Source organism: Tachypleus tridentatus, chromosome 8 (genome assembly GCF_004210375.1).
Source record: "Tachypleus tridentatus isolate NWPU-2018 chromosome 8, ASM421037v1, whole genome shotgun sequence".
Classification (NCBI taxonomy): Eukaryota; Metazoa; Arthropoda; class Merostomata; order Xiphosura; family Limulidae; genus Tachypleus; species Tachypleus tridentatus.
Genome location: NC_134832.1, coordinates 34,112,835 through 34,136,331, shown reverse-complemented (window position 1 = coordinate 34,136,331; position 23,497 = coordinate 34,112,835). Strand labels below are relative to the sequence as shown.

Here is a 23,497-nt window from a genome sequence, read left to right as displayed (position 1 = left end):
AAAAGAAAACAAAAATTTATTCTCACAAATTTAACTTATTTCTTAATAGGAAATTTATAATATCCAAAGATTACGAATAGTTAGATATTATAAAATTGATTTGTATTCTAGAAGTGTATAATTGGTTTCACAAAATAACATTTAATTTTTGCTTAAAGCTATGTAAGTGTGCTATCAAGAGTGTCCATTGCAGGAATCAAGTCTGGAATTCTACTGCTATCAGTCATCAAGCTTACTGCTGGGCCACCAAGACTTCATTATTCTTGTTTTAATTAATAAAAGTGAAGTCCTGCATGAAGAATACAAAATTTTAAATAATAAAAACGTTGACTTACGTTTTGACTTATAGTTCATGGTTTGTTTGGATTTGTTTGTTTTGGAATTTCGCACAAAGCTACTCGAGGGCTATCTGTGCTAGCCGTCCCTAATTTAGCAATGTAAGACTAGAGGGAAGGCAGCTAGTCATCACCACCCACCGCCAACTCTTGAGCTACTCTTTTACCAACGAATAGGGGGATTAACCGTGACATATAACGCCCCCACGGCTGGAAGGGCGAGCATGTTTGGCGCGACGGGGATTTTAGCCTGCGACCCTTAGATTACGATAATACATTGTAAATTATTTTTATATTACCTTGAGAGTTTTTCTATAATTCTAGCCATTACAGAGGGTATTGTTCTCTGTCTCGCACATACATTTCAGTGCTTGTATCATTGAAATGTAAGGTTCAATCCCAGTGGTCAACACTCTACAGGTAAGCAGTTGTGCCACTGCATAAAAACAAATGGCTTCAATTATTTTAAAAAAATCACAACATATGATGTTCGATTAGTTATCTGTACAGTGACGCTGCATGGATTGAATTCCGAATTTTATCACATTATAAACATACTAATAATGGTTACCAAAAGTTGAATTTTGCGTGTTTTATTTTTAAAGTAAGAGCAAAACAAGAAAGCGTAAAGATGTGGTACCATGTGTTGAATGAGGCACAGCAGTATGTCTACGGACTTACACCACAAGAAAACGGATATTGTTACTCGTGATGGGCAGAGCACAGATAGCACTTTGCTGTTATTAAGCACAAAGCTATACAATAACAAAAATAAATGTTTCAAATTTATTGTATAACAGTGACGCAGGGAGTCACTTAAGTAAACAACTCAACTTGTCCTTACAATTGTTGAACGTGGAACTAGGGTTCATCTACTGGTCATTAAGAGTGATGTTCCTGAATAGATTGGTTTCTTTTCCGTTAGCAAATCGTGTAGTGGCCCAGGGCTACTACACCCTACTCTCACACAAGTCCAGTTTCAGGCTATATGCACAAGGTGTGTGTCGTAAGCAACCTGGTTTTATGTATTGTACTTTGATATATATAAAACCAGCTTTTTCCCTGTTAGCAGATATTTCACTTACACATGCAGTAAGTTTAGACATTGTAGAGATATAACATCATTTTTCATTTAAACTTTACTGTCATTATTGGAAGTTGTTTTTATTTTGTAGTTTATCTTTTTTTTTTCTTTATCTTACAGAAAGGGGACTAATGAGAGAGAGAGAATCAATAAAGATTTCTTTCTCACATCTCTCTCTCTCTCTGTCTTCATAATCCAAAACAACAAAAAATGCCCATCCTTAAGTTTTATGTTAAGTGTATTATATTTGATTATTACACATTGTGGTTTTACATTTGCGTGTAAAGTTTTCTCCATCCTTGACAACTTCAGTCAATGTTCAGGGGAGACAGAGAACCATATTCTGTGATGCAATATTCTTTGACAGCCTTCTATTAACGGCCTCTGCATGTTTATTATGCAGGAAATCCATGCACCAAAATATATCATGCAAGTATCACTATTATGCCTTACTGGTCTGGAAGACTTCTAATCCTGCTGGACCAGAACAATGGGATCCTGAAAGTCTTAGGACAATAAGAAACGACCATGACCCTTTCTGCCACCCTATGATCCAAACCATTGGAAAGAACCATTAAAGGTTGTATTGTAGGTGTCCAAGAAAACCCAGCAAGGAACCCATCAACTTCATGATTCTAAGAAAGAACGAGGAATAGTTCTCACTATTGCTATGAAAAGTTCTGGGTCTAGGAAAGTGCTTCTCCTAGTTCTTTCCACATTATCACATTAACTGTAGCTTCCTTCTTTCCCACTTACTTGAGAGTCAAACAGAAAAAGAAACGTGTTAAAAATTAGACATTCAACAGTAAGTTCTATGATCATGGCATCAAAGTATCATCTTCTGCAGGTAGTTAAAAGTATCTATAACAATGCAGATTCAGGATTTTCAAACAAAGAATAAATTGAATGGAAACAGTTTCGTGTATTTTACCTTACAGCTTTCCAATTTTTCTTACTAGCTGCTACTATAATAAGCATTCTACAAGTCCATATAAGAAATGACAGAATTTTTTCCAAAACATTTTCACATACACACAGGATGAAGCCAAGAGAAATTCTGATATACTGAACTCTCCAAGTTGTAAAAATGATTCAAATGTGGTATACTGTAGTTCTAATCTGTGTACATTTCCAACTCTTCCAAAAAATACAAATGGAGAATCAAAACACGCTAACTTATGGCAATTTGTACTAGAATTAGAGATGGTCCACCTGTTCAAGAAAATAGAAATAGACACCGGACCAAATTAACATGCGTTTTGCACGTAGTTATAAAATATCACCTGAATATATTTAAATAAAGATATCTTCCACACTAATTATTGAAGGGTTAAATTTATAAGTGGCACAGTTGTGAATGTTAAGATTTGGAAAGCATATCATTTCAATATAAAAAGCGATTATATTGTAATTGTTCATAAAATTAGAATTAACCCAAAATTTTCTTGGCTTAGTTTCAATTGCAAAGTGAATAACTGTGGAGGATGCTGTGTTAATTAAAATATTTCATTTATGTCACATAAGCCTAGCAAACTTTTTAATACAAATTTATAACACCACAATCTATACCAAAACACCTTTTATTTATAAAAAGGACTTGCAAATAACAGGGAAGGAAAAACAGGTGAATGTATTTCAAAAAGTAATTATAAAAAAACTGCAATGGAATTATCTTTACTGATGTTTGTAACACCAAAAAAATCATAATGAAATGTTTGTAAAAATAAGAACTTTTAAAGTATCACAACGAGATAACTCTGTTTCGTAGATTATTACAAAATTAAACAATTTTGTTTTCGGTTACTTGACCATTTTTCCCTGATGTCACTAAAATGATGATTGTCTATTTGTTATTTTAAAAACATATCTTTCGCTTTGGTCCTTTCATACAGAAATTTAAAAACTTTCCCTTATGCACTGTGAATATAAGTTAATAATCTTAAAACTAATAATCAAAAGTCATTATTTTTTAATAGTGTGATTTGTAGTTCCTTTTCACAAAATCGTTTTGTAATATATTTGTTTATAAATAAATGAAATCCAAGTTTTATCATCACCACAGCAATCTTCTAAAATATGGTTTAAGTCACCAGTAAAAAAATATAAATTACACAGTTCTTTGTTATTGATATGTGAATTGTATTAATTATGTATGATTATCTTTATTTCATAAATAGGATCTTGCCATATTATGTTAATATTTTTTCAAAGTGATTTACTCATTTTTTTATTCCTAGTTTTAATAACTTATATTTTTAATAAGCTATAAAGTTCTGGATTTAGGATTTTTTTCATTGAATTAAGTAAGAATTTTAGTATAAGCCTTAAAAAATATTGTGCCTTAAGTTAGCCATTATGAAAACATAATTATGACTTAAAAAAAATTTTAATTTTACACAAATTAATAATATAAATTGTAAATAAAATATTACTTTGTTGAAAATATTACAAAATCAACATTAGGTTTCTTGATATAGCTGCAAATAAAACTTCAAACATCTACTCTTTCAAATTTCCCAAACTCCAGTACAACAGCTATTTTTGTTTTAATAAACTACTGAGATTTTTGCACTCATATCGGCATTTTCAAAACCAGCTGGTAATGTTTAATTTTCATCACTTCAAGAAGACTGAGTATATTTAACTAATAATACAGTTATTCTAAAATAAATAAGTACACAACATTTCTTTCTTTCCTTTTTTTAGATAATAAATCCCACACATTTCTTTTGCCACTGTTTGTCAAAATTTGTCACATTATATTTATTGTTTACAATAATTTCAGCACGTATTTTTAAAACAAATTTAGAAACTGTAGTTTCTTAAGGTAGATGTGGCAAATTAGAACACAAAACCACTGAAACATTATAAATTTTAAATAACTCAATAACTGGTTTTCTATTTTTCTGATAATTTCTTTTACTGTCTCATCCTATACTGCTTTACAGAAGCACACCCTTTGAGATTATCGTAATTGTAAAGTAAGTGACAAGTCTTTAAGAAATCTCTTTAAACAAATTAAAATATAGAATGAGAAAAATCTTACCTGAGAATTATCAAATATAAAAAAAAATATGTCATTGTTTAAAACACATCTGAGAACAGAATTTTAACAATTTGGCACAAACACACATACACAAGTTTTGAGAAAGTAGAGAGAAAAAAATGTCTCCTTTACAAGATACTCTTAAATAAGTTTAATGCACAACATTGAAAATTGTTTCTCAGAAACAATCTTCAGCTGTTTTAATTAAGTTTCTTAGACACTTTAGTTGAAAAGACAGTTGGTTATTAAGATAGCCCTTCAAAGTCTTTTACAAATGATTTAGACAATCTTCACGATTACAAAAAATGACAATAATCTTCTAGTTCAGCATCAATATTAATCTACAAAGTAACACAGATGGAAAAAGCCTGAACATTAAAGTTTTTCAAAATATCTTTTTCATCAGTACGATGTTAACATAACTGACACCACATTATCAAGACCTACAAACTTGGAACATCGAGCTTCACAGAAGCGTAACAAACCGTTATGTTAAAAGAAATTTCCTGCTGCTATCAAACAAAAATAAATTATTCCTCAAAGCCTTTTTTCCAAAAAATGTCATGTTAAAATATGTTGTTCAACCCTTCAAAATTTGGATTTATACAAAATTTGTAATTCACAATTCCAGTATATTAGGCACTATTATACCTGACATTCAAATGGTTTAAATCAAAGAGAAATGAATACATAAAAATACAGCATACCTCAACCATCAAAAAGCAAACTCAAGGCCTCCATTTTCTATTCTAATCAGCACCGAGTTACCAAACTATATAACACCATTTCAGAGAGAAATTAAAATCCTTGTGTACAGTAAACACAAGTTTATCTTAATATACAGAAAAAAATCTAATTATGCAAAAAATTATTGAGAAAGTTTGAACAAGTGTGAATTGATCTCTGCGGTGGGATTACTGAGGTAGTGAAATAAAACTTCTTTTTTTTTCTCCAGGTTTCTTCTTGAACTTAGTAAATCTATAGATCAAGATTTATTTTAGTTTCATTCTGGCATTTAATAGGACATACTGGCCAGTTGTTTTTTAGCTATAGACTTGCAGGTTATTCAAATAACAAGTAATGCTTGTGTTGGCACTTTCTAACTTACAAAAAACCTAGATACTTTTTGAGCAACAAAGTTCTCGTTCTTATAATTATTATTTTTGTACAAGCTCTTTCTTTCTTTCCAAATGACTTTTCCTGAAGGGTTAATCCCAGATACCCACAATGATTACAACACATATTTGTCTGGCACTGATATATATATATTGTATGTATATATGTATCATGTACTTTACAACACACTGGTGGGCCTCACTCAAATTTTAAATTATGCACACACTATATAAATATTTTTATAACACATCTATTCATCATACACAAAGACTATCTTAAGGCTTCCTTCTCACATTTCAAATATTCTAGGTAATAGGTGAACCCATGCTGAACTCTAAATATGGGTCTTGCTTCCACTGTTTTGTTTGCAGCTTTGAGAACGTTCTTTTATTCTAGCTTGCAGTCTTAATAAAAGCCCACTTAGAACATCATGATTATGCAGCTTCTTTCCAAAGATTAACTTACGCACACTGTCATCATATGTTAGTAAAGCTACCATGTTCTGTAAAAGGAAGCCTTGGCAGTATTCCAGTAGCTGTACTGCACTGTATACCTTAGCATGAATGTACATTGACACCACATTATCAAGATCTACAAACTTGGAACATCGGGCTTCACAGAAGCGTAATAAACCATCAAGTTGAAAGAAATTTGCTGCTGCCATCAACTAAAGATAAAAATAATTACATATTAAAGTTAAATTCATAAAACACGTTCAGTTATGAGATTCAAAACAAAATACTTTTTTTAATCAATAGAAGAGCAAGGTATTTGTAAAAATGATTGAAAATAACAAAAAAGAAAATGAATTTCTTTTGCTACCAACTTATAAGTTAAAAAGAATTAATTACAAACAAACTACTCAGAACACAAAGGTTTTGATTTATCTATGACAAAAAAATAAAATGTGGTTAAAAATCTTTGTAAGTAGTTTGTTTATTTTGAATTTTGTGCAAAGCTACAGGAAGGATATCTATACTAGCTGTCTTTAATTAAGCAGTATAAAACTAGAGGGAAGGCAGCTAGTCATCACCACTCACTGCCAACTCTTGGGCTACTCTTTTACCAATGAACAGTGGAATTGACCATCACTTCATAATGCCACCACACCTGAAAGGGCAAGAATGTTTAGTGCAATGAGGATTAAAACCCGTGACCCACAGATTATGAGTCAAAAGCCTTAATCACCTAGCCATACTGGACCCTTTGTGAATAGAAGTTCATGAAAAGTACAAGTTTTTATCAGAAACAAAAGCCAAAAATGAGGAAAAGAAGAAATGAAATTTACGTCAAAACAGTGCTTAAATATGACTAAAAGCTAGCCTTAACAAATTTCAGTTTTATTTTTCATGTAACTGCTTTTTGACATTACAATCCATTGAATTCTATAAAAATCTTCAGAAGCATTACCACATACAATTTTTTCCTTTTTCTATAGTTGATAATATGATTATCAGAAAGAATAACCAAACTAAAAATTATAGTTACTCTTACTTCTTACAAAAGTTTTTTTTATCACTCCACAAAATACGTGTTCAAAACAACAACACAAAAGGATCCTTTTTTAAACACTTGTGATTGGCCACTAAACCTTTAATAAGTATTTCTATAACTGCCTGTGAACAAACTGATTGTTGGTGCATACTTGCATAATGATAAAATGAATATAGATTCAACAAAGCAAGTTAAAAGGCATACCTCAAGTATATCGTTTTGATCCACATCAAATTCTTCACAACCTCCTTTATATAGATACTGCATTACAAGCTGTATACAGACACAAAACATGTACTAGTTGAACACAAAAATATAGTATATACTTGATTTCATTCATATCTTAATAACAAAAGTATTTAAAAACATTACCATTTATGTTGTATTCATATTAAATATATTCAATTCTTAAAAAAACAATCCTAGGATACAAGCTACAAAGTGAGATTATAAAATGTATCCTAGGTTTTGGAGATGACTCCAGAAGACCCACATTGCAGTGGGGATACACCGTCTAACAGTCTTAGCCTCCTATCTGCTAGTCTCACATAAGAAAATTAGAAATTAGGAGAGCAAGATGTGGGTGCTCAAGCTGTACCTCATTTTTTTAACATGCGTCTTTATACTAAGAAACTCTTTGTGCTAATAAAGAATAAAAGACGGTCTTACCTGAAATATATCATAATGAATATCATTAATTTGAACGACAGAAGCCATTCCATCACTTGACTTTGATAGCATAGCTTTAAATCGAGGAGAAACATTTACTAAAATTATTTTGTGAGCATAGAAAACCCGTCCTTCAACTTTAAATTGAACATCAGACATTTCCGGATTGTTGACATATTTTGAATCTATAAAAGCAAAATCAGACAAAAAAAAAAAAGAAACATCCATAATTAAGTAGAAATATGATTGTTGATTTTTTTATTTTCTTTTAGTTTTACAGTAGTTTTGTTATACAATGTTTCTAAACAATGACAAAACCACTGTAAAACTAAAAGAAAATAAAAAAAATTAACAATCATATAACAACATTGAAATCAATATCTGATGGATGCCATTGTAATTCCCACTTCTTTAAGCTAGTAGTGTTAATTTACTGTAAAGTAGAATATAAGTTAAATAAAACAATTAAGTAATGATGCTAGTATTTTTAAATTACTAACAAATTTTATAATTTAAAACAAAATGCTTTTGCATTTATCAAATACTGACAATAGAGTAAAACTAATACCATAAACTGATAAATACATAATATGAAAAAATATGTAGTAAAAAAAGTTTGTTTTCAAGATGATATAAATGTCTATCTAAGTTCATTCAACATTTTTGCTACTTACCAATTCTAGCTCCTCCAACAAGGGAAACATTATGAATCTCTTTTATGCACTCCTTTCCATAGCAAGTAGAAAAGATGTCTGCAAGTAGAAGGCTGGTACCTTCATTCTAAAATAAGAGAAAGTAAAAACGTTTTTCTTGGAAAAATAAATTGAATTCCCTTATGGATATTTATGGGTGAAATTATACCAGTACTGACTACCAGAACCTATTTTTTTGTGAGGTGGTACTAGTACCATGACTAATTTAAGCTGCTTTATCATTATTTATGTTTACGATGTACATTTTGTTTCTTTTCAAAAACAGGTCCACTTCACACAGCTAAGTACCCCTAGTTTGTTTGTTTGTTGAGAATTTCACCCCTAATTATACATAAGACAAAAATGGCTCAACATTTTGTAAAGGTAAGGTATTCTTATACAAAGTAGTAAGATGGACTCCCAGTGACACAGTGGTATGTCTGAAGACTCAAACCACTAGAAACCTGGTTTCACTATCCATCATGGGCAGAGCACAGACAGAACACTGTTTAGCTTTGTGCTTAATTCCAAAAACAAAACAAATAAATAACAGTTTTAAGATATATTTTTGGCTGGAAAAATCAAAAGTTGTGAAACTTTATTCATTTTCTTTAAAAAGTATTTCTAAATCATACATTATTATGTCAATTAATGTTGCAAAGATTCATAAATTAAACTTATTTGTAGCATACTTCAAACTTATTTTAAAGTTTGCAAAATACAATGAATAACTTCTAATAAATTTTATCAAACCTTGCTATGTCTGAAGATTGTGAAAAGCAAAGGCAAGCATTCGTCCACAAACTGAGAGCAACAGTCTTCAATCCACACTTGTACAAAGTCCTGAAGAATCTGATCTATGATATTCCCAAGATGATTCTCATGTGCTGTAGCTAATGTCTGCATCCAACAATAGAGGGTCCAGGGCACACCTAGTAAATAAAAAATAAACTAGATTACATTCTTATCAATCTACAAGAGAATTCTTAAAATATCTTAACAGTTTTAGGTTTTCAAAACTATCAGTAATAATCTTTAACATTCTTAACTTCTTTCAAATCAGATTTAAACTGAACTCAAAATGTTTAACATGGATGCTGTAATTTCATTTCCAGTACCATCTATTATAATAATACTCAGGTTTTATCTGTCCTAAAAATGTGTGTGCAACTTACTGTCTAAATATGCATGCATATGCACTTCATTTCAACAGACGTAAATAAAGGTGGATGTAAATATAGCTTAGTAAACATTTTGTACAACAACATATTAAAAGCTTAAAGTTTTAAAAAATTCTAATGTTAGGTCTTAGAATAACATTATAAGTTTACTTACTGATAGCATTAAGTACAATGAAGTTTGGTCCTAACTAAACTAAAACAAAAAAAAGTAAACAAGTTACAACAATATCCTCTTCATTTAATGTAAGCTGTAATTAATAAAAGCTTAACTAATGTTAGGCCTCAGATAAGTGAACTTTAGATTTCAGTGTTTGTAATTAGAATTATTTTGTATTATTCTAGAAATCCTGTATTTAAAGAGGTATTATTAGAATAAAGATACTAATTTAAATGCAAATGTTTTGTAGGTCTCTGTTAGTTTAAATTAAAAGTCATTACAAACATCTTTTCTAGATGAAAAATAATCAGGAATTGAAAAAAACGTTGCCAAAAAATGTTCATATGAAAAACAGCAGAATATTTACACAATAATTAGATTTACACTTTTCAAATGCATTTTTATTGTAATTATGATTTATATTTTTATTTTTGAGTTTAAAACCTGATACAAAGTGTCATGGTTGGTATTCATATGGAGAAAGAGGCTTCACATATAGGACTTAATGATTTTATAATTTCTAACTATTTACACAGAAGGACAAATAGACATTCAGGACAATTTACAAGTGACTGATAACTTCTAATCAAAGTAATCCACCTACACACCTCAGAATTTAAAAAATTATCTAAACAAATAATGTATCTAACTTCAGAAACCAACCTGTAAGACTGTAAAATGTAACAAAACAAAACTGTACATGGATTAAAATTTACTACAAGTTCATATCCTTCCTGTGAACTGCAACCTTGGTCATAATTCAAACACTATCTTACAAGCTTCAGCCAGCTTCAGAGATTTAGGTTAGTTGTAAATCCATCTTTTAATCAAACAGTATCATTTTAAGCGTAACCATTACACACACACACACCAATTTGAAAATCTACAACACTTATAAATGCCTATTAGGACAAAGAACTATATACAAATTAATATGCTAACTAAAATCCCAAGATAATTCAAAGAAAATAAGTAGTCAATCAGTGGAATATATGAAACAGTCACGAATTTCACTCTTCCATAATAATTTAGAATACATCTTTAGTCATACATACTTAAGTAATTTTCTAAAATTTTTATTCAGTTTCTGTATGTGGTTAATCACATTCTTGTTAAACAGATAACAAAAGGTCATAAACATGTAACAATCCTTTCACTCACCTAAAGTTGCATATGTCAACAGTTAACATTTATTATCACTTTGCTTAACCTTGTTCCCGAGTCTCCCTGGGAAGGAGCAAGTCCATCTCAAAAGGAAATTTTAGACACTGTTACAAAACTACATGAATTAAGAATTTTCATCCCAATAAATGTTGTTTGGAAAAGTATGCAGTGTTGGGTTCTGGTACATTGCACTTTTAATTTTTTGCTGAATTTCAGTGCATTTAATCTGCTTTGTCTTTATGTGGACATTTTAAAAAAAGATTCCTTTTAAACCCTAGCAGCTAGTTAAAGAACAAGAGATTTAGAGACCAACAAGGAAGTGGAATCCATTTGATGAAACATTATTCATTGTAAATAAAGATTTTATTCACTTGTTCACTTTCCTCTCTGCATTTCTTTCCTTTGCTGTCAAAGTTTGATTTATTTAAGACTTTTTTGTTGGTCACCACTGAACTTGAATATCACATTCAACTAAATGAAAGAATAAATGTTCCCACCTATGCTGTTAAAACCTAACATTCTTTCCAAGCAAATGTCCTCTGCAACCTGATAAATGGCTTCCCATGTTTTAAGATCAATAACAAAAAGTAAAAAGGTGAACCAATTAAAAATAATTTGTCTACCAACCAATAAAATTAGCTAACATCCCAATATCAATTAAAGATATTAAATGAAATGACAGGAACTGAGGAGAGAACAAAGACTGTTGTACATTTCACAATTAATTCATTTATTAACAACCATATTTCACCAGTAAAAGCACCATGGTCGATAACAAATTGATTATTTGTGAAAAATACAGTTGTCTTTGGTTTTTTTTTTCAATTCTGTAATTATGGAGTTTCGACAAGTATCGACAATTTCAAGTATCAGTTATATGAACTGACAAGATTTTGTTCATGAAGTCAACTACATGAACAAAATAAGTAAACTAGAGAGACCTATTCACCCGCATCTATGAGTTCATGCTGTTACAAAAAGAGAGTATAAAAAAGTACGGATAAAAGCCATATATGTAATTACTTATGTAGGGCCACTTTCAAGATAAAAGTAGCAGAATCAAATTGAAATTAATTTATTATCTTTGTCTCTGAATTTAACTAAAAATGTAAGTAGGTTAATCAATGAGATCAAACAGATCTTGTTAACTGATATTCTTAACGTCAGCTGAAAGATGCAAGTTCAACTTAATAGATGAAAAAGGATTATACAGCTATGTACCTGTACCTTGAGTGTTTTCAAGAGGGTAAAAAAAAAGCTGCCAACTTATCTTCATACAAAAAATACACACATCTATGTTTTTGATATAAACCACAGGAGGTAAACAGACAAATAAAATATGATGCACAAATGTGTTTCTTGGGTCAGTTATAGTACTGGTTTCCAAACTGAGGTCTGTAATACAGCCTCAGAAGGAATCTCAGCACTTGTGGAAAAATTCTCTTTAAAGTTTACTTACACACAGTCAAGGCAACATTTTGTAAAACTTATTTACTCCTACAGTTATGAGTATGTGATGTCATTTAAGTTGGTACTTTCAAAGAACAAATTACAATGAAAGTAAGACACCTCAGAGTGGTTATGGTTACATTTGTCTGTTATGTGGGGTCTGTCAAACACAGTGTCTAATGTCTTGGGAAGTCCCAGACTAAAAAGTATAGGAACCAATGAAATTTTTAAATTAAAAAATTAGCAGGAATGCAGATTTATTTAAGATTGTTTTTGTGGTTGTCCAGAGAGATTAGATTAATTAATTACAAAGAACAGAACTGCTCACTTTTGGTCCTAAGGTCTGGGTTCAGTAACAATATATAAAAAAAATTATCTTAAATAGCACTTATAATACCTGAAGGCAGTTACACGCAGATAACAAACGAGTCAACTAAATAGAGAAGATAATACTCCCAATGTATTTATGATATCTGTGGATCAACAACATAGTGAATCAACTAAACAGATGTACTGACATGATTTTCTGATGCCAGTGGGTCAGCTATATGACATGAGTAGGGAATTAACTAGATAAAGCAGATGTACTGACCTGTGGTTTTGAAGTCTGTGGGTCAACTATAGGAGATGAGTAGAAAATCGACTAGATAAAACAGATTTACTGACCTATGTTTTTGAGGTTTTGGATCTTGTATACAACACAAATGAATGAATCAGTTAGATAGTACAAATATCTCACCTATGCTTCTGAGATCTAGAGTGCTTTCCAAGTGGCTGTTCTCTGCACTTTGATACATGGCTTCCTGAAGTACCTTAAACTGAGCCTTTGTAAGTCTGATTAACTGAGCATTTTCTAAGTTATTGATGTGACCTTCAGTACTTGAACGGTTCAAGTCATCCACAGACACAGGCATAATCTGTTCATAAAAACAACTGTACCATTACTCACTTGTCAGTTATTAGTAGTACTAACAGAACTTTTCAGTAGCTGAAACTATCTTTCATGAGTTATTTTAATAAATAAATGTGACAGAAGATTAAAAAAATTTACTTTTTTTTAAATACAGTTAACCATTCATATGTCCAGTAAAAACTATTTTTATATTTTCAAATCATCTTGGTTAAGAAGACATTTAATACTATTACTTAGTTCAATTTCAATTTTTATTACACTGAGAAGTTTCTTCAAATTTCATAAAACATTAAATTTAGAATTCATACACTATTTAAAGATTATAAAGAATAAAACTACAAATATTTAGTTATCAAAAAAAATTAGGAGAAATGTTTTTTATTGCAGGTTGTATATGCTATATAATTAATTCTGAATCAGAATTCTACCCACAGTATGAAGGAATGTTGAGGATTCATTCTTACAAAGGGCACATTTCTTTGCCTTTGGCAGCAGAAGTCTAGTGACTGTTTTACCTGCCTTTCACTGTTTTCACTCTCCCAGAGTTAAAAAGAGACCAAAAGAATGGGTTTGACTCCCACAGTTAAGATTTTAAAGTGCAATAAATGTAACAGAACGTTTCTATTTTTAAATGAATTGTTAAACATCTTTGTTGTTGAAAACCAGTCCTTAAAGTTTATATTATAAGAAAGAAAATCAAGTCACGTACAACTTGCTAGTTGTACACTCTCAGCAGCTAAGCCTAACCACCTTAATAAACCTTGTCACAATGTGTTACTACTGCTTGCTGTCTTTCTCATTTTCTTCTTGTTTTGTCTGATCCTGTACCAGAGAGCTTTATGTTTACTGGCAGAGGCGACCAAAATGTGCCCCAAGTAAAGTGGTACAGGAAGACATATTACCTGATGCAGATCCTTAAAAATAAAAATTTAAATACTATGAAAAATATTCTTAACCCTTCAACTGCAGTTGACATCATATGATGCTAACATTCTAAACACAACATTTTAAATGGTCCACCACAAAAATTTGTGAATCTTTGCAGATGGGATCACAGGCAGGTTTACCTGCAAATGAAGGGTTAGGGGATAAAGGAGCCTATAACAAAACATCTTTTACTAAACTACAAAACAGAAGATGTTTTCCTTTGAATACCTGAAGTCTAGCAGGCCTTCTTTCACTAGTTAATTGGTTAGCTCCCTCTGCTAAAATTTCTTCAAGAGAAAGCATTTCCTTGCTACTATTAGATATTGGGTGTGATAAGAGTTTATGCAGAATCATCCTTTGCCCATGAGCAGCTGCTACAGCTATGGCACTATAGCAGCCCCGCTGGGCTGCTCCACCATAGCTCAAAGAATCTCTCAGCATTGTCGAAAGAAATGGGTGGGCTCCATATGACAACAAAAGATTCACCAGTTCCAAATTTCCTACAAAAAATAATCAATGGTCCTTATTAACTAGTTGAAAATGAATTTTTTGTTTGAAGACAAGAAAACTGCTTATACATTGTTTCCAACTGTTCAAGAAGAACAAATATACTTAGTACATTAATTTTATAGTAACGCTTTCATACTAAGCTACTGACAAAATCACAAAATGCTAAATTGCTCATGGTTATAATTTTATATAAATTACAATAAATAATTTCTATATTTATCTGCCACAGAGTCCTGAAATGTAACCCAAACTACTGACTATTTCAGAAAAGTAACACCATTATTAAGTTACTTGTGTATAGCCCATTAAAAAAAGAAAGGAACAAGTACTACCACCTCAACTCCATCATATACCTTAACCTAACTTTTCATAGCTAACTAAAATAAACAAGTTTGGCAAAATTAAGTTTGACAAACAGGGACAAAAAAGTGTATTTGAGGCAGTCAAACATCAGTACATGTTTTTGTATGCCAATCAAAATTTAGATAATTCACAAAATGAATTCATGGCATATTCATAGAAAAATTATTGGTAAAAATCACTTATATTAACAGATTTGTAATGTTTTAACATTTAATTGAAGGTGTTTTTAAAATATCACATACAAGATGCTTCTCTGCATACATCTGCATTTTTCCAAATTTATTTTGAAACAAATGTTTCATTAAGATAAATGTGCACCTCTCTAAGTACATACAATAGTGCAAACATACACATTTTAAAAATCCTAACATGATCTGTACTACAAATAACCCTGTCATTTCTCTGTATATTACCTCTTCTGCTTATTTACTTTATTCCTTCTATATATCATATGAACTCTGTGATATATTACTGTTTTTTGTTTTGTTTGTTTATTTACATAGTTTTGAAAGAAGCATTTTTTTATTGGTCAGGCAACTCAGAAAAGCTTGCAAAGCATTTCACTGCTAAAGGGGTGGGGGGGCATGACCCACAGGAAAATTTTGAGAAATAGATGCTCCAATATTGTATACTGCACTAATTTTACTATAATTTATTGAAAGTATTAATCAATTGTGAACATTTCTTCATGACTCACAAAATTAGGTGTTCACTGGTACCTATATTAGCCACAAGCACATACACTTACAGATGTAATTTATTACACATTGTTATACCGATTCATACATTCTAAAACTCTATCTAGTAGCCTAGAAACAATACTCAAAGTGCTACTTAAATTTAAAAAGCCCTACAGTTACTGTGATAAAAGTTTGATCCGGCTGCTGTATGGCTTGCCCGACCTGTTCTAGTATATGTGTCACACACTGTTTATAATAACATAGTACCTATTATCTGTCCTGTTGTGAATCCTCAATTAAAATGCAAGCATGTTTCAAATCTTTTTTTTTTTTTTTTGAAATTCTATTATCCATCATTTCAGGATAATTATAAATCTACAGTCTGTTCTAAGTCTTGAAAGCTGATAGAAATTAAACTATAGTTCATACATATTTGCAACTCAAGCCGACAATTGAATTACTTCACTTAAGTTCTCTACACCAATCTGAGGCTGTGCAGATAACTAAAAATGTCTTCAATGAGATTTACTCTCTGACTTGAAGAGAAATGGTTGTAAGGTTGTACAAGTTCAACAGTTATCTATCGTGTCTACAACTGGACATTTAGAGATTGAAGAACAATTCACAGACTCACTGAGAGTTAAAAACTTAGATTTTTACTAGGAAATACGAATAATGTATACATAATAAACACCTCCAAGTGTATAGATAGTCTAAATCCACAGAAAAATTTGTTAGAATGCCCCTTCTTTGACCCAAAAGCAATAATTAAAAGTGGATATCATAAAGTACAGCTGCTTTTAGTATTAATCTGACCATACAACTAATTTGAAGTATAGACCCTAAAATCCTTAAAGCTCAAAGTATGAAAAGCACAAAGAAACAAACAATAGAGATGTTAAAACAGTGACTAATAACTACTGTACCCAGTATATAAAAAAAAAATAAAGAATATGACCAAAATATATGTATATTACAAATAAATAAAGTATACATGTAGTACATCTAGCTTTAGAAGAGTAATGTAATAATGCAGCAGGCACTTCACTACAGATGTGAGATGGGTGTCACATGTTTGGTATCTATTTATTTAATTACAGCCAAACCGTAAAATTCTGATGTTCCAATACCAATAGGGTAAAGTGATAACTATAAAGTCAAAAGATATAACATTTCATACAAAAAAAAATCCTTAATGGTCTACATAGAACCAAAAAAGTCTCAAAGATCAGAGCATTTAAGACAGCAAAAAGCTTCAAAACCAAACTTCAAGCCAATATCCTCACCTCCAAAATGAAGGACATGGATACAAAAAAGAACATTCCAGCTTAAAAAGATACCAAGCATAATATCTAAGATATAAACAAAGATTTAAAGACTTGGAAGCCAAATATTCACAAGCTTCTATTTATATGTCAAAAACAATGTTTTTTTCACATGAAACACAACTAAAGAAACTAGAATCATAACAGTCACAGTAAAAATTGTAGTACTGAGCAATGTGATATAACCATGACCATCACACTTAACAGTTGTCCCCTTTCCTCCAAGCTTAACATCATTTGTTCATTTGAGGAACAATACATATATAAGATATGCAGTTTCCACAATGGTTATTAAATAATATGAAAAATAGTCAAAGATAGTACTCCAAAGATAGAATAGTTTTTACATTTAAATCTTTAAATAGAACCAAGAACATCCAGTTGGTTTCTGGACCACTAGTAAACCCTGAAATGGTACTTCTGCCGGAAATTCATTCTTTTGAATTATAATTAAATCTTAGTGTTCGAAACAATAAAATAAAATAATCAGAGAAACAACTGCAAAATGAATGTGCAGTACAATACTTCCTGTTCAACAGTAAACTACAATGAATCTTGGCCAACTGTGCAATCGTTTTAGTGAACTTGTTGGAATGAACTGAATCTGTCATTTCAAATAATATTATTCATGATGACAAGGAACCCACTTGAAGTAAATGTATTCTCAAGACAGCTGGTATGCGTATTAAAACTTTAACTAAAATAAAGTACAGAACAGCATTTCGACCTTCTTAGGTCATCTTCAGATTAACACCTTTACATTAACCTGAAGCCACAGATATTTGACTTAAATACTTAAGACTAACCAGAGGATGCAGCTAATTGTAGTGGTGTCTGAGTAATTTTGTCTTCACTAAGTCTTGCTCCACCTTCAACACTGGCTTGTTTCTCTAGAAGAAGCTATGAAACAAGTATCATAATATATTTAATGAACAATAAGACGAAACATGCAAAGCCTAATATAATACTCTCATGCAAATATACATACATATTCTATCCCCTTAGATTCTGTTAAAATTATTAGCAAATACTAAAACAGATCTTCAGAATATTATATTGCTACACATCTACAAGAACTAAAGATTATCAATTATTGCAGTTTATGATGACTCATCCACTTCCAACCTATAAGTAAAAAATTAAAACAAGCCAGTCATATGGTCAAAGAAAAAAACCTCAAAAATTAATATAAAACAGAACTCTAATTGGTTACAATACAGTGATAATACAAGCTAGCTCCTTTACCACATATTCACTACAAAATACAAAGTTCAACAAAATAAATAATTACAGGCATATATGATAACCACATTCTATATTGCTATTATATAATATTTCTGCATTCAGTAAAACACTTATAATACCCAATATTGTGGAATGAATATCTTACTTTGGTGATAGATAAATGACCATGGGTTGTAGCATAGGTTAGTGCTGTCCAGTGCTGTGTTTCAGGGTTCACACTTTGATAGTGGCCATTACACAAAGGTGTCTTGAAATCATAAATGTAGTATCATTAAAATTACTTCACTTACACTGTATTGTACATTTAAAAACTTAGTTTACTAAGCTTAGAAGTTACATAAAAAAAACGTGAAACACAGCAATGTAAATGACATTTTACTAAAATATATGAAAGAAACATTTAACAGTTGTAATATCTTCATGACACTATCAAAGAAAATGAAGTAAAAGTAATATGCTGCATAAATACTATCAACTAACATAGTACTTTGTTATGAAAAATCAAAAGGTATGAAATTACCACCACAGCAATGATCGCAAACATCAGACAAATGAATAATACTGTACATGTATTTACAGTCCTTTTGTTTTAGAGAAAAAACAAAACAAAATCTACATATTTAAATTAAGATGAAATTACTTTGATACCAAAGATAACAAGATAACTAAAAAGAGTAATTTTATTTATGGTATCATTACATAAATTTTATACATGCAACTACTTAGTTATAAAGGGACAAGGTGAAATTTGTTTGCATATATGAAAGTTCTGAGGGTATATTTTACTGCCACAAAATCATGTATAAAATACCTCAATATCTACTTCTGCCCCTCCATTTAGTAAGATCTGAACCATTGCTTCATCACCACGAATACAGGCCAACATTAAAGCAGTGAGACCTTGTTCATTGATGGTGTTGATTTTAGTTGGAGGCAACAGTTGTAAAGCATGAGGCATGAGATCAGTACGACCACTGGTAAGCATGTGGAAAGCTAAATCTATCTTCAAAAGTCGAGCACACTCCGATTCCTCCATCTGTCTTCTAGCATACAGTTTTTCATCATAACTCCTGTACAAAATATGTTTATTTACTTCTACTAACCACAGCAATACAAAATACTGGTTTACTACAAAGTAGTTTTGATAGCAGCAATATCAATACATCATCAGTGAAATCTACTGCCTAATGAGAATTACAAAACAAAAATAATTATAATTATTCAAGCACAAAAATCTGTTATGTTTTGTAAATGAAATGTTCAATACTGGAGAACATCTGTTACATTTCCACAGGGAACAAGTGCATAAAACATTGACTTTCTTAGCATAATATTATGCTGTTATAATACCTTATTAAAAACACTTCTTTCTCTCCTTAAGCTAGGAACTCCATGAAAATTTATCTGTTTATAATTCAACTAGTTTACAATACTTTTATTTCAATGTTATACAAAGTTTTCCAACTGAATAAAATCTAGTTTATTACTCCCAAGAATCTAAATCATACAAACACTGTATGTAAATGATTAGATCACAGAGTGTTGATATCCACCAATTTTACAACTTAAAACTAATGCTACAACAACACAATACCTAAAAGAATGCTGATGAATTTGAAGTAAAAATCAACTTACATGGTAGCTTAACAGTGTTAAAATTTCAGTAAAAAACAATTCACATGGTAGCTTAACAGCATTAAAATCTCAGTCTTTTTTTCTTTTTAATTTACAACAAACTATTTCACAATGTTGAATTTACATTCTCTGACTAGCCTTTTGCAACTAATATGCTTCCTGTAAAAATACAAGAGATTAGTTTCTTTAAATATCACAGTCACTAGATAGAAGTGGATTTTCTCTCAAATAAATACTAAACTTGAATATGTATAAGCTGTGTTAACCATACTTACCCAAACTGTCTGATTGGACAGTCAACACCTGGTAAAAGCTGCCTGGCAGCTTGCATTACATCATCTCTGTCAACAACCTGACTTCTCCGATATTCGGCATGGGCAGTGGCTACTGTCACCCACTGAATCAAGGGAGGTAACACAAGATAAGGCCTGCAAGATAAACAACAATTATTATGAGAGTTTCTACATTGCTAAACTTATAATTTTCTACTGCTGTAAAAACTTTTAAAATGAATAATTTTAAAAATGCTTTAGGATATTTTTTTGTTTTTGTACAAAAAATATTTCTCAACACTTTCATATATAGTAAACTTATCAGAATAAAATACAAGATGCTTGAACACCTTATCAAGACATTCACCTTGTAGTTACCTTTTAGTGTGCATATCATGAAAGAAAAAAAACTCACTCAAAGAATGAATCTTGATCTATCCTTCCATTTCTTATTTACTAGATGACATCATTTTGATCTATTAAATATCACATGAAAAACAAACCGGGTATAGAATCAAAAACGAGCTTATGTTTCAAACAAGCTTTACTATAAGCATTCTTTTCTAAAAATCTTATATATCACTTGTGACAAACCTTTCATAGATAAGTTCCTGAACGACATTTTTGGAACATGTTGGATTAGCATGTTCTAGTTGAGAACAACGCATGTAGTAGTAGAGTGTGTGTAAAGCTCCTGGTCCCCATGCTACACTCTGCTTGGTAGCAACTCCCGTCATCCTAGCTTGATATTGCACCACTCGACCTAAAAGATCACCTATAATAACATATCAAACTGGCTTTATTAATGAACAGTAATATTTGCACTAAGGATTATCTGATTACATACTTGTGTTTGGCAACATTTGCAAACATCTTTATTTTTACACGAAGTCATTAACTTCTAAAAAACGTGTTAAAATTAAAGTCCACAGTTTCTGACTTATAATGCAGGTCGTTCAAAAGTTGTGACTAATTAAGGTGCGAATATGACAGACTATTACAGTGTTACGCGCCATGCAGTAATTCATACAAAATATCTCAGAGCTGACATTTGTTTTTCAACACAATAAAGCTACAGTGACAGTAACATAACATTTTACCACATATTCATTCCATGTGAATTTAATATTCCTTCTAAAAATCTTTAGAAACAATTGAAAAATAAATATATATCATGAATATTAAAACGAACCATATGGATGAAAAACATTCAGTGCAGTTATTATTACAATCATTATAACACCATGTTTATGGCATATCCAAATTTATTTCTACCACTGTTTGAGATAAAGATTTTATTAGTAAAAATAACATGAAAAAAAAAACGATTTGCATCTTTACATTAAGAAGTTTGAAATAAGTTGTTTGCTTCTGTTATTGTTGAACTGCTTTCATAATGGGAACTTTATTTCTCTCTTTGATTGTCATTAAAGTGTAAACGTAAATAAAAATTACATTTCCTAAATGAAGACCCTAATTAAGAATTACCCAATTCTGAAACACTTCCAACACAAGTTGTTAAAAGGCTGTGTTCCATTGATTTTGATGGAAGTCGTGTTTGTTCTTCTGATTGACTGTTTGACCGACTTCTTCCTTCCAACTTCCCTGGCCATCTTGGGAGAGACAAGGCTCCTAAGAAATGATATTCAATGAGTCTTATGAAACTTTTAAACTATGAATACATCGTATACTGTTCACTAGCTGAACGTACAGACATCATTTATATATTCCATTGTCCCTAAAGTATCAACTGTATTTTAGGTCTATGCAAAGTTCCAGTCTATGTCTATGGGACAAATAACAACAAAATATAATTACACCCTATGTTTGAGTTTAGGAAGGACAGAGACCGCAACTGAATTTTGATTGCACGGCCTAGGCCCTCAAAACTCAAGGTCGAATATAGTGAAACCAACATTTAACCGAATGTCTTTCTTTAGTTAGCGAAGGCTGAACATTTTGTGCCAGCTGGCTAAATATGCAATTTACTCAGCAGTCATACCTAGGCAAACGAAGGGTGGAAGCGCTGGAAGTAATTTTTACAATCTGACAGTAAATAATCAATGTATTAACAGTTCTCTCAACGCAAATTAAATGGTAATCAGTTTATTTTGTTTCTATAAACTGCAATAACTCTCTTCAATCTTGTGATTTTCCACATTATACGAAAGTCTATCTAAATGATTGTGACATTCAAATTTATACAAATGAATATGTAACAATATAACATTCAAGTTTATACAACTGAATATACACACACACACACACATATATATATATATATATATATATATCACTTTTCTTAATCCAGTTGATTTTGGATCGCAGGGTATTATTGTAACATCAATTACTAATCAGTGAGCGTGGATAATGTAATTATTTAATTCTTATTGTTACTATAAATAAATTGTACAGTTTCTCGCGAAATTCATTCATTTATATATCTAACAGTTACCAATGTGGTACTTATATTCAGCAACTTTTTTATGAAAGAAATACCTTAATATTTTATTTAAATACAGTTACTTTTGTTTAGATTTGTCGGCATAATTGAAACTGAATAAATAACATACAAGTTTGGTTTGCTATAGAGAAAAACAACATTAGGGGGAATCGAGCACTGGAAGTAAATCTGTAAACTTACCGTTGTCCCACTACGGACCCGACTTGTAAAACCTAAACCTTTATCTAAAAAGTGTTTATGTGTCTTTATAGTTGGCAAATCTAAGACTGCCTGATTATCTCCAAACCTGGCATGCATGCTTAGAGCCCCACTCCCGAAAAGTGACATATCAAGATTGACGTTTATGTTTTCCTCTTATATCACCCCCAGGCCCGGCATGGCCAGGTGGTTAATCTGAGGGTCGCAAGTTCGAATATCCACGGGGATTTAGCAGTTTAGGACTAGAGGAAAGGCAGGTAGCCAACACCACCCACTACCAACTCTTCGTACGGCTAGCGCAGATAGCCCTCGTGTAGATTTGCGCGAAATTCAAAACAAACCAAACCAATATCACCTCCAGAGGTCTCTACGTCTTAGTTAACCTGCGTTGAGAAGACATGTCGACAAGTATACATATTAATTATTTAACAGATCCGTCCGTATAAACTGGTTATTCTGTACTAGATAATTATTGATCTAGTTCACACACACACTCACACGCATGTTAATTTCATGTTCTACCTGTTTTAGTTGTTTCGTAATAAAGCTTGCATGTACTGTAAACACACACTCGCACG

The 23,497-nt window shown here is 31.2% G+C and overlaps 1 protein-coding gene across 4 annotated transcripts in view; it reads right to left on the bottom strand.

Annotated features, from left to right (window-relative positions):
* Nucleotides 1-2,985: 2,985 nt before the first annotated feature.
* LOC143222137 (ankyrin repeat and BTB/POZ domain-containing protein 2-like) overlaps nucleotides 2,986-23,497 on the bottom strand; it is a 69,662-nt gene continuing 49,150 nt past the window's right edge. For 2 of the 4 annotated variants that reach the window (XM_076448159.1, XM_076448160.1), the window contains exons 4-16: nucleotides 21,746-21,889; nucleotides 20,852-21,032; nucleotides 20,261-20,413; nucleotides 19,162-19,420; nucleotides 18,496-18,597; nucleotides 17,912-18,005; nucleotides 14,456-14,727; nucleotides 13,127-13,304; nucleotides 9,190-9,368; nucleotides 8,419-8,524; nucleotides 7,745-7,929; nucleotides 7,280-7,348; nucleotides 2,986-6,248 (exon numbers count right to left, since the gene is read on the bottom strand). In XM_076448159.1, the coding sequence (XP_076304274.1) occupies nucleotides 5,916-6,248; nucleotides 7,280-7,348; nucleotides 7,745-7,929; nucleotides 8,419-8,524; nucleotides 9,190-9,368; nucleotides 13,127-13,304; nucleotides 14,456-14,727; nucleotides 17,912-18,005; nucleotides 18,496-18,597; nucleotides 19,162-19,420; nucleotides 20,261-20,413; nucleotides 20,852-21,032; nucleotides 21,746-21,889 (2,255 nt within the window). In that variant the 3' untranslated portion in view covers nucleotides 2,986-5,915. Of the gene's footprint in view, nucleotides 6,249-7,279; nucleotides 7,349-7,427; nucleotides 7,930-8,418; nucleotides 8,525-9,189; nucleotides 9,369-13,126; nucleotides 13,305-14,455; nucleotides 14,728-17,911; nucleotides 18,006-18,495; nucleotides 18,598-19,161; nucleotides 19,421-20,260; nucleotides 20,414-20,851; nucleotides 21,033-21,745; nucleotides 21,890-23,497 lie in introns of those variants that run through there. The other 2 variants (XM_076448161.1, XM_076448162.1) reach the window with 2 other exon arrangements.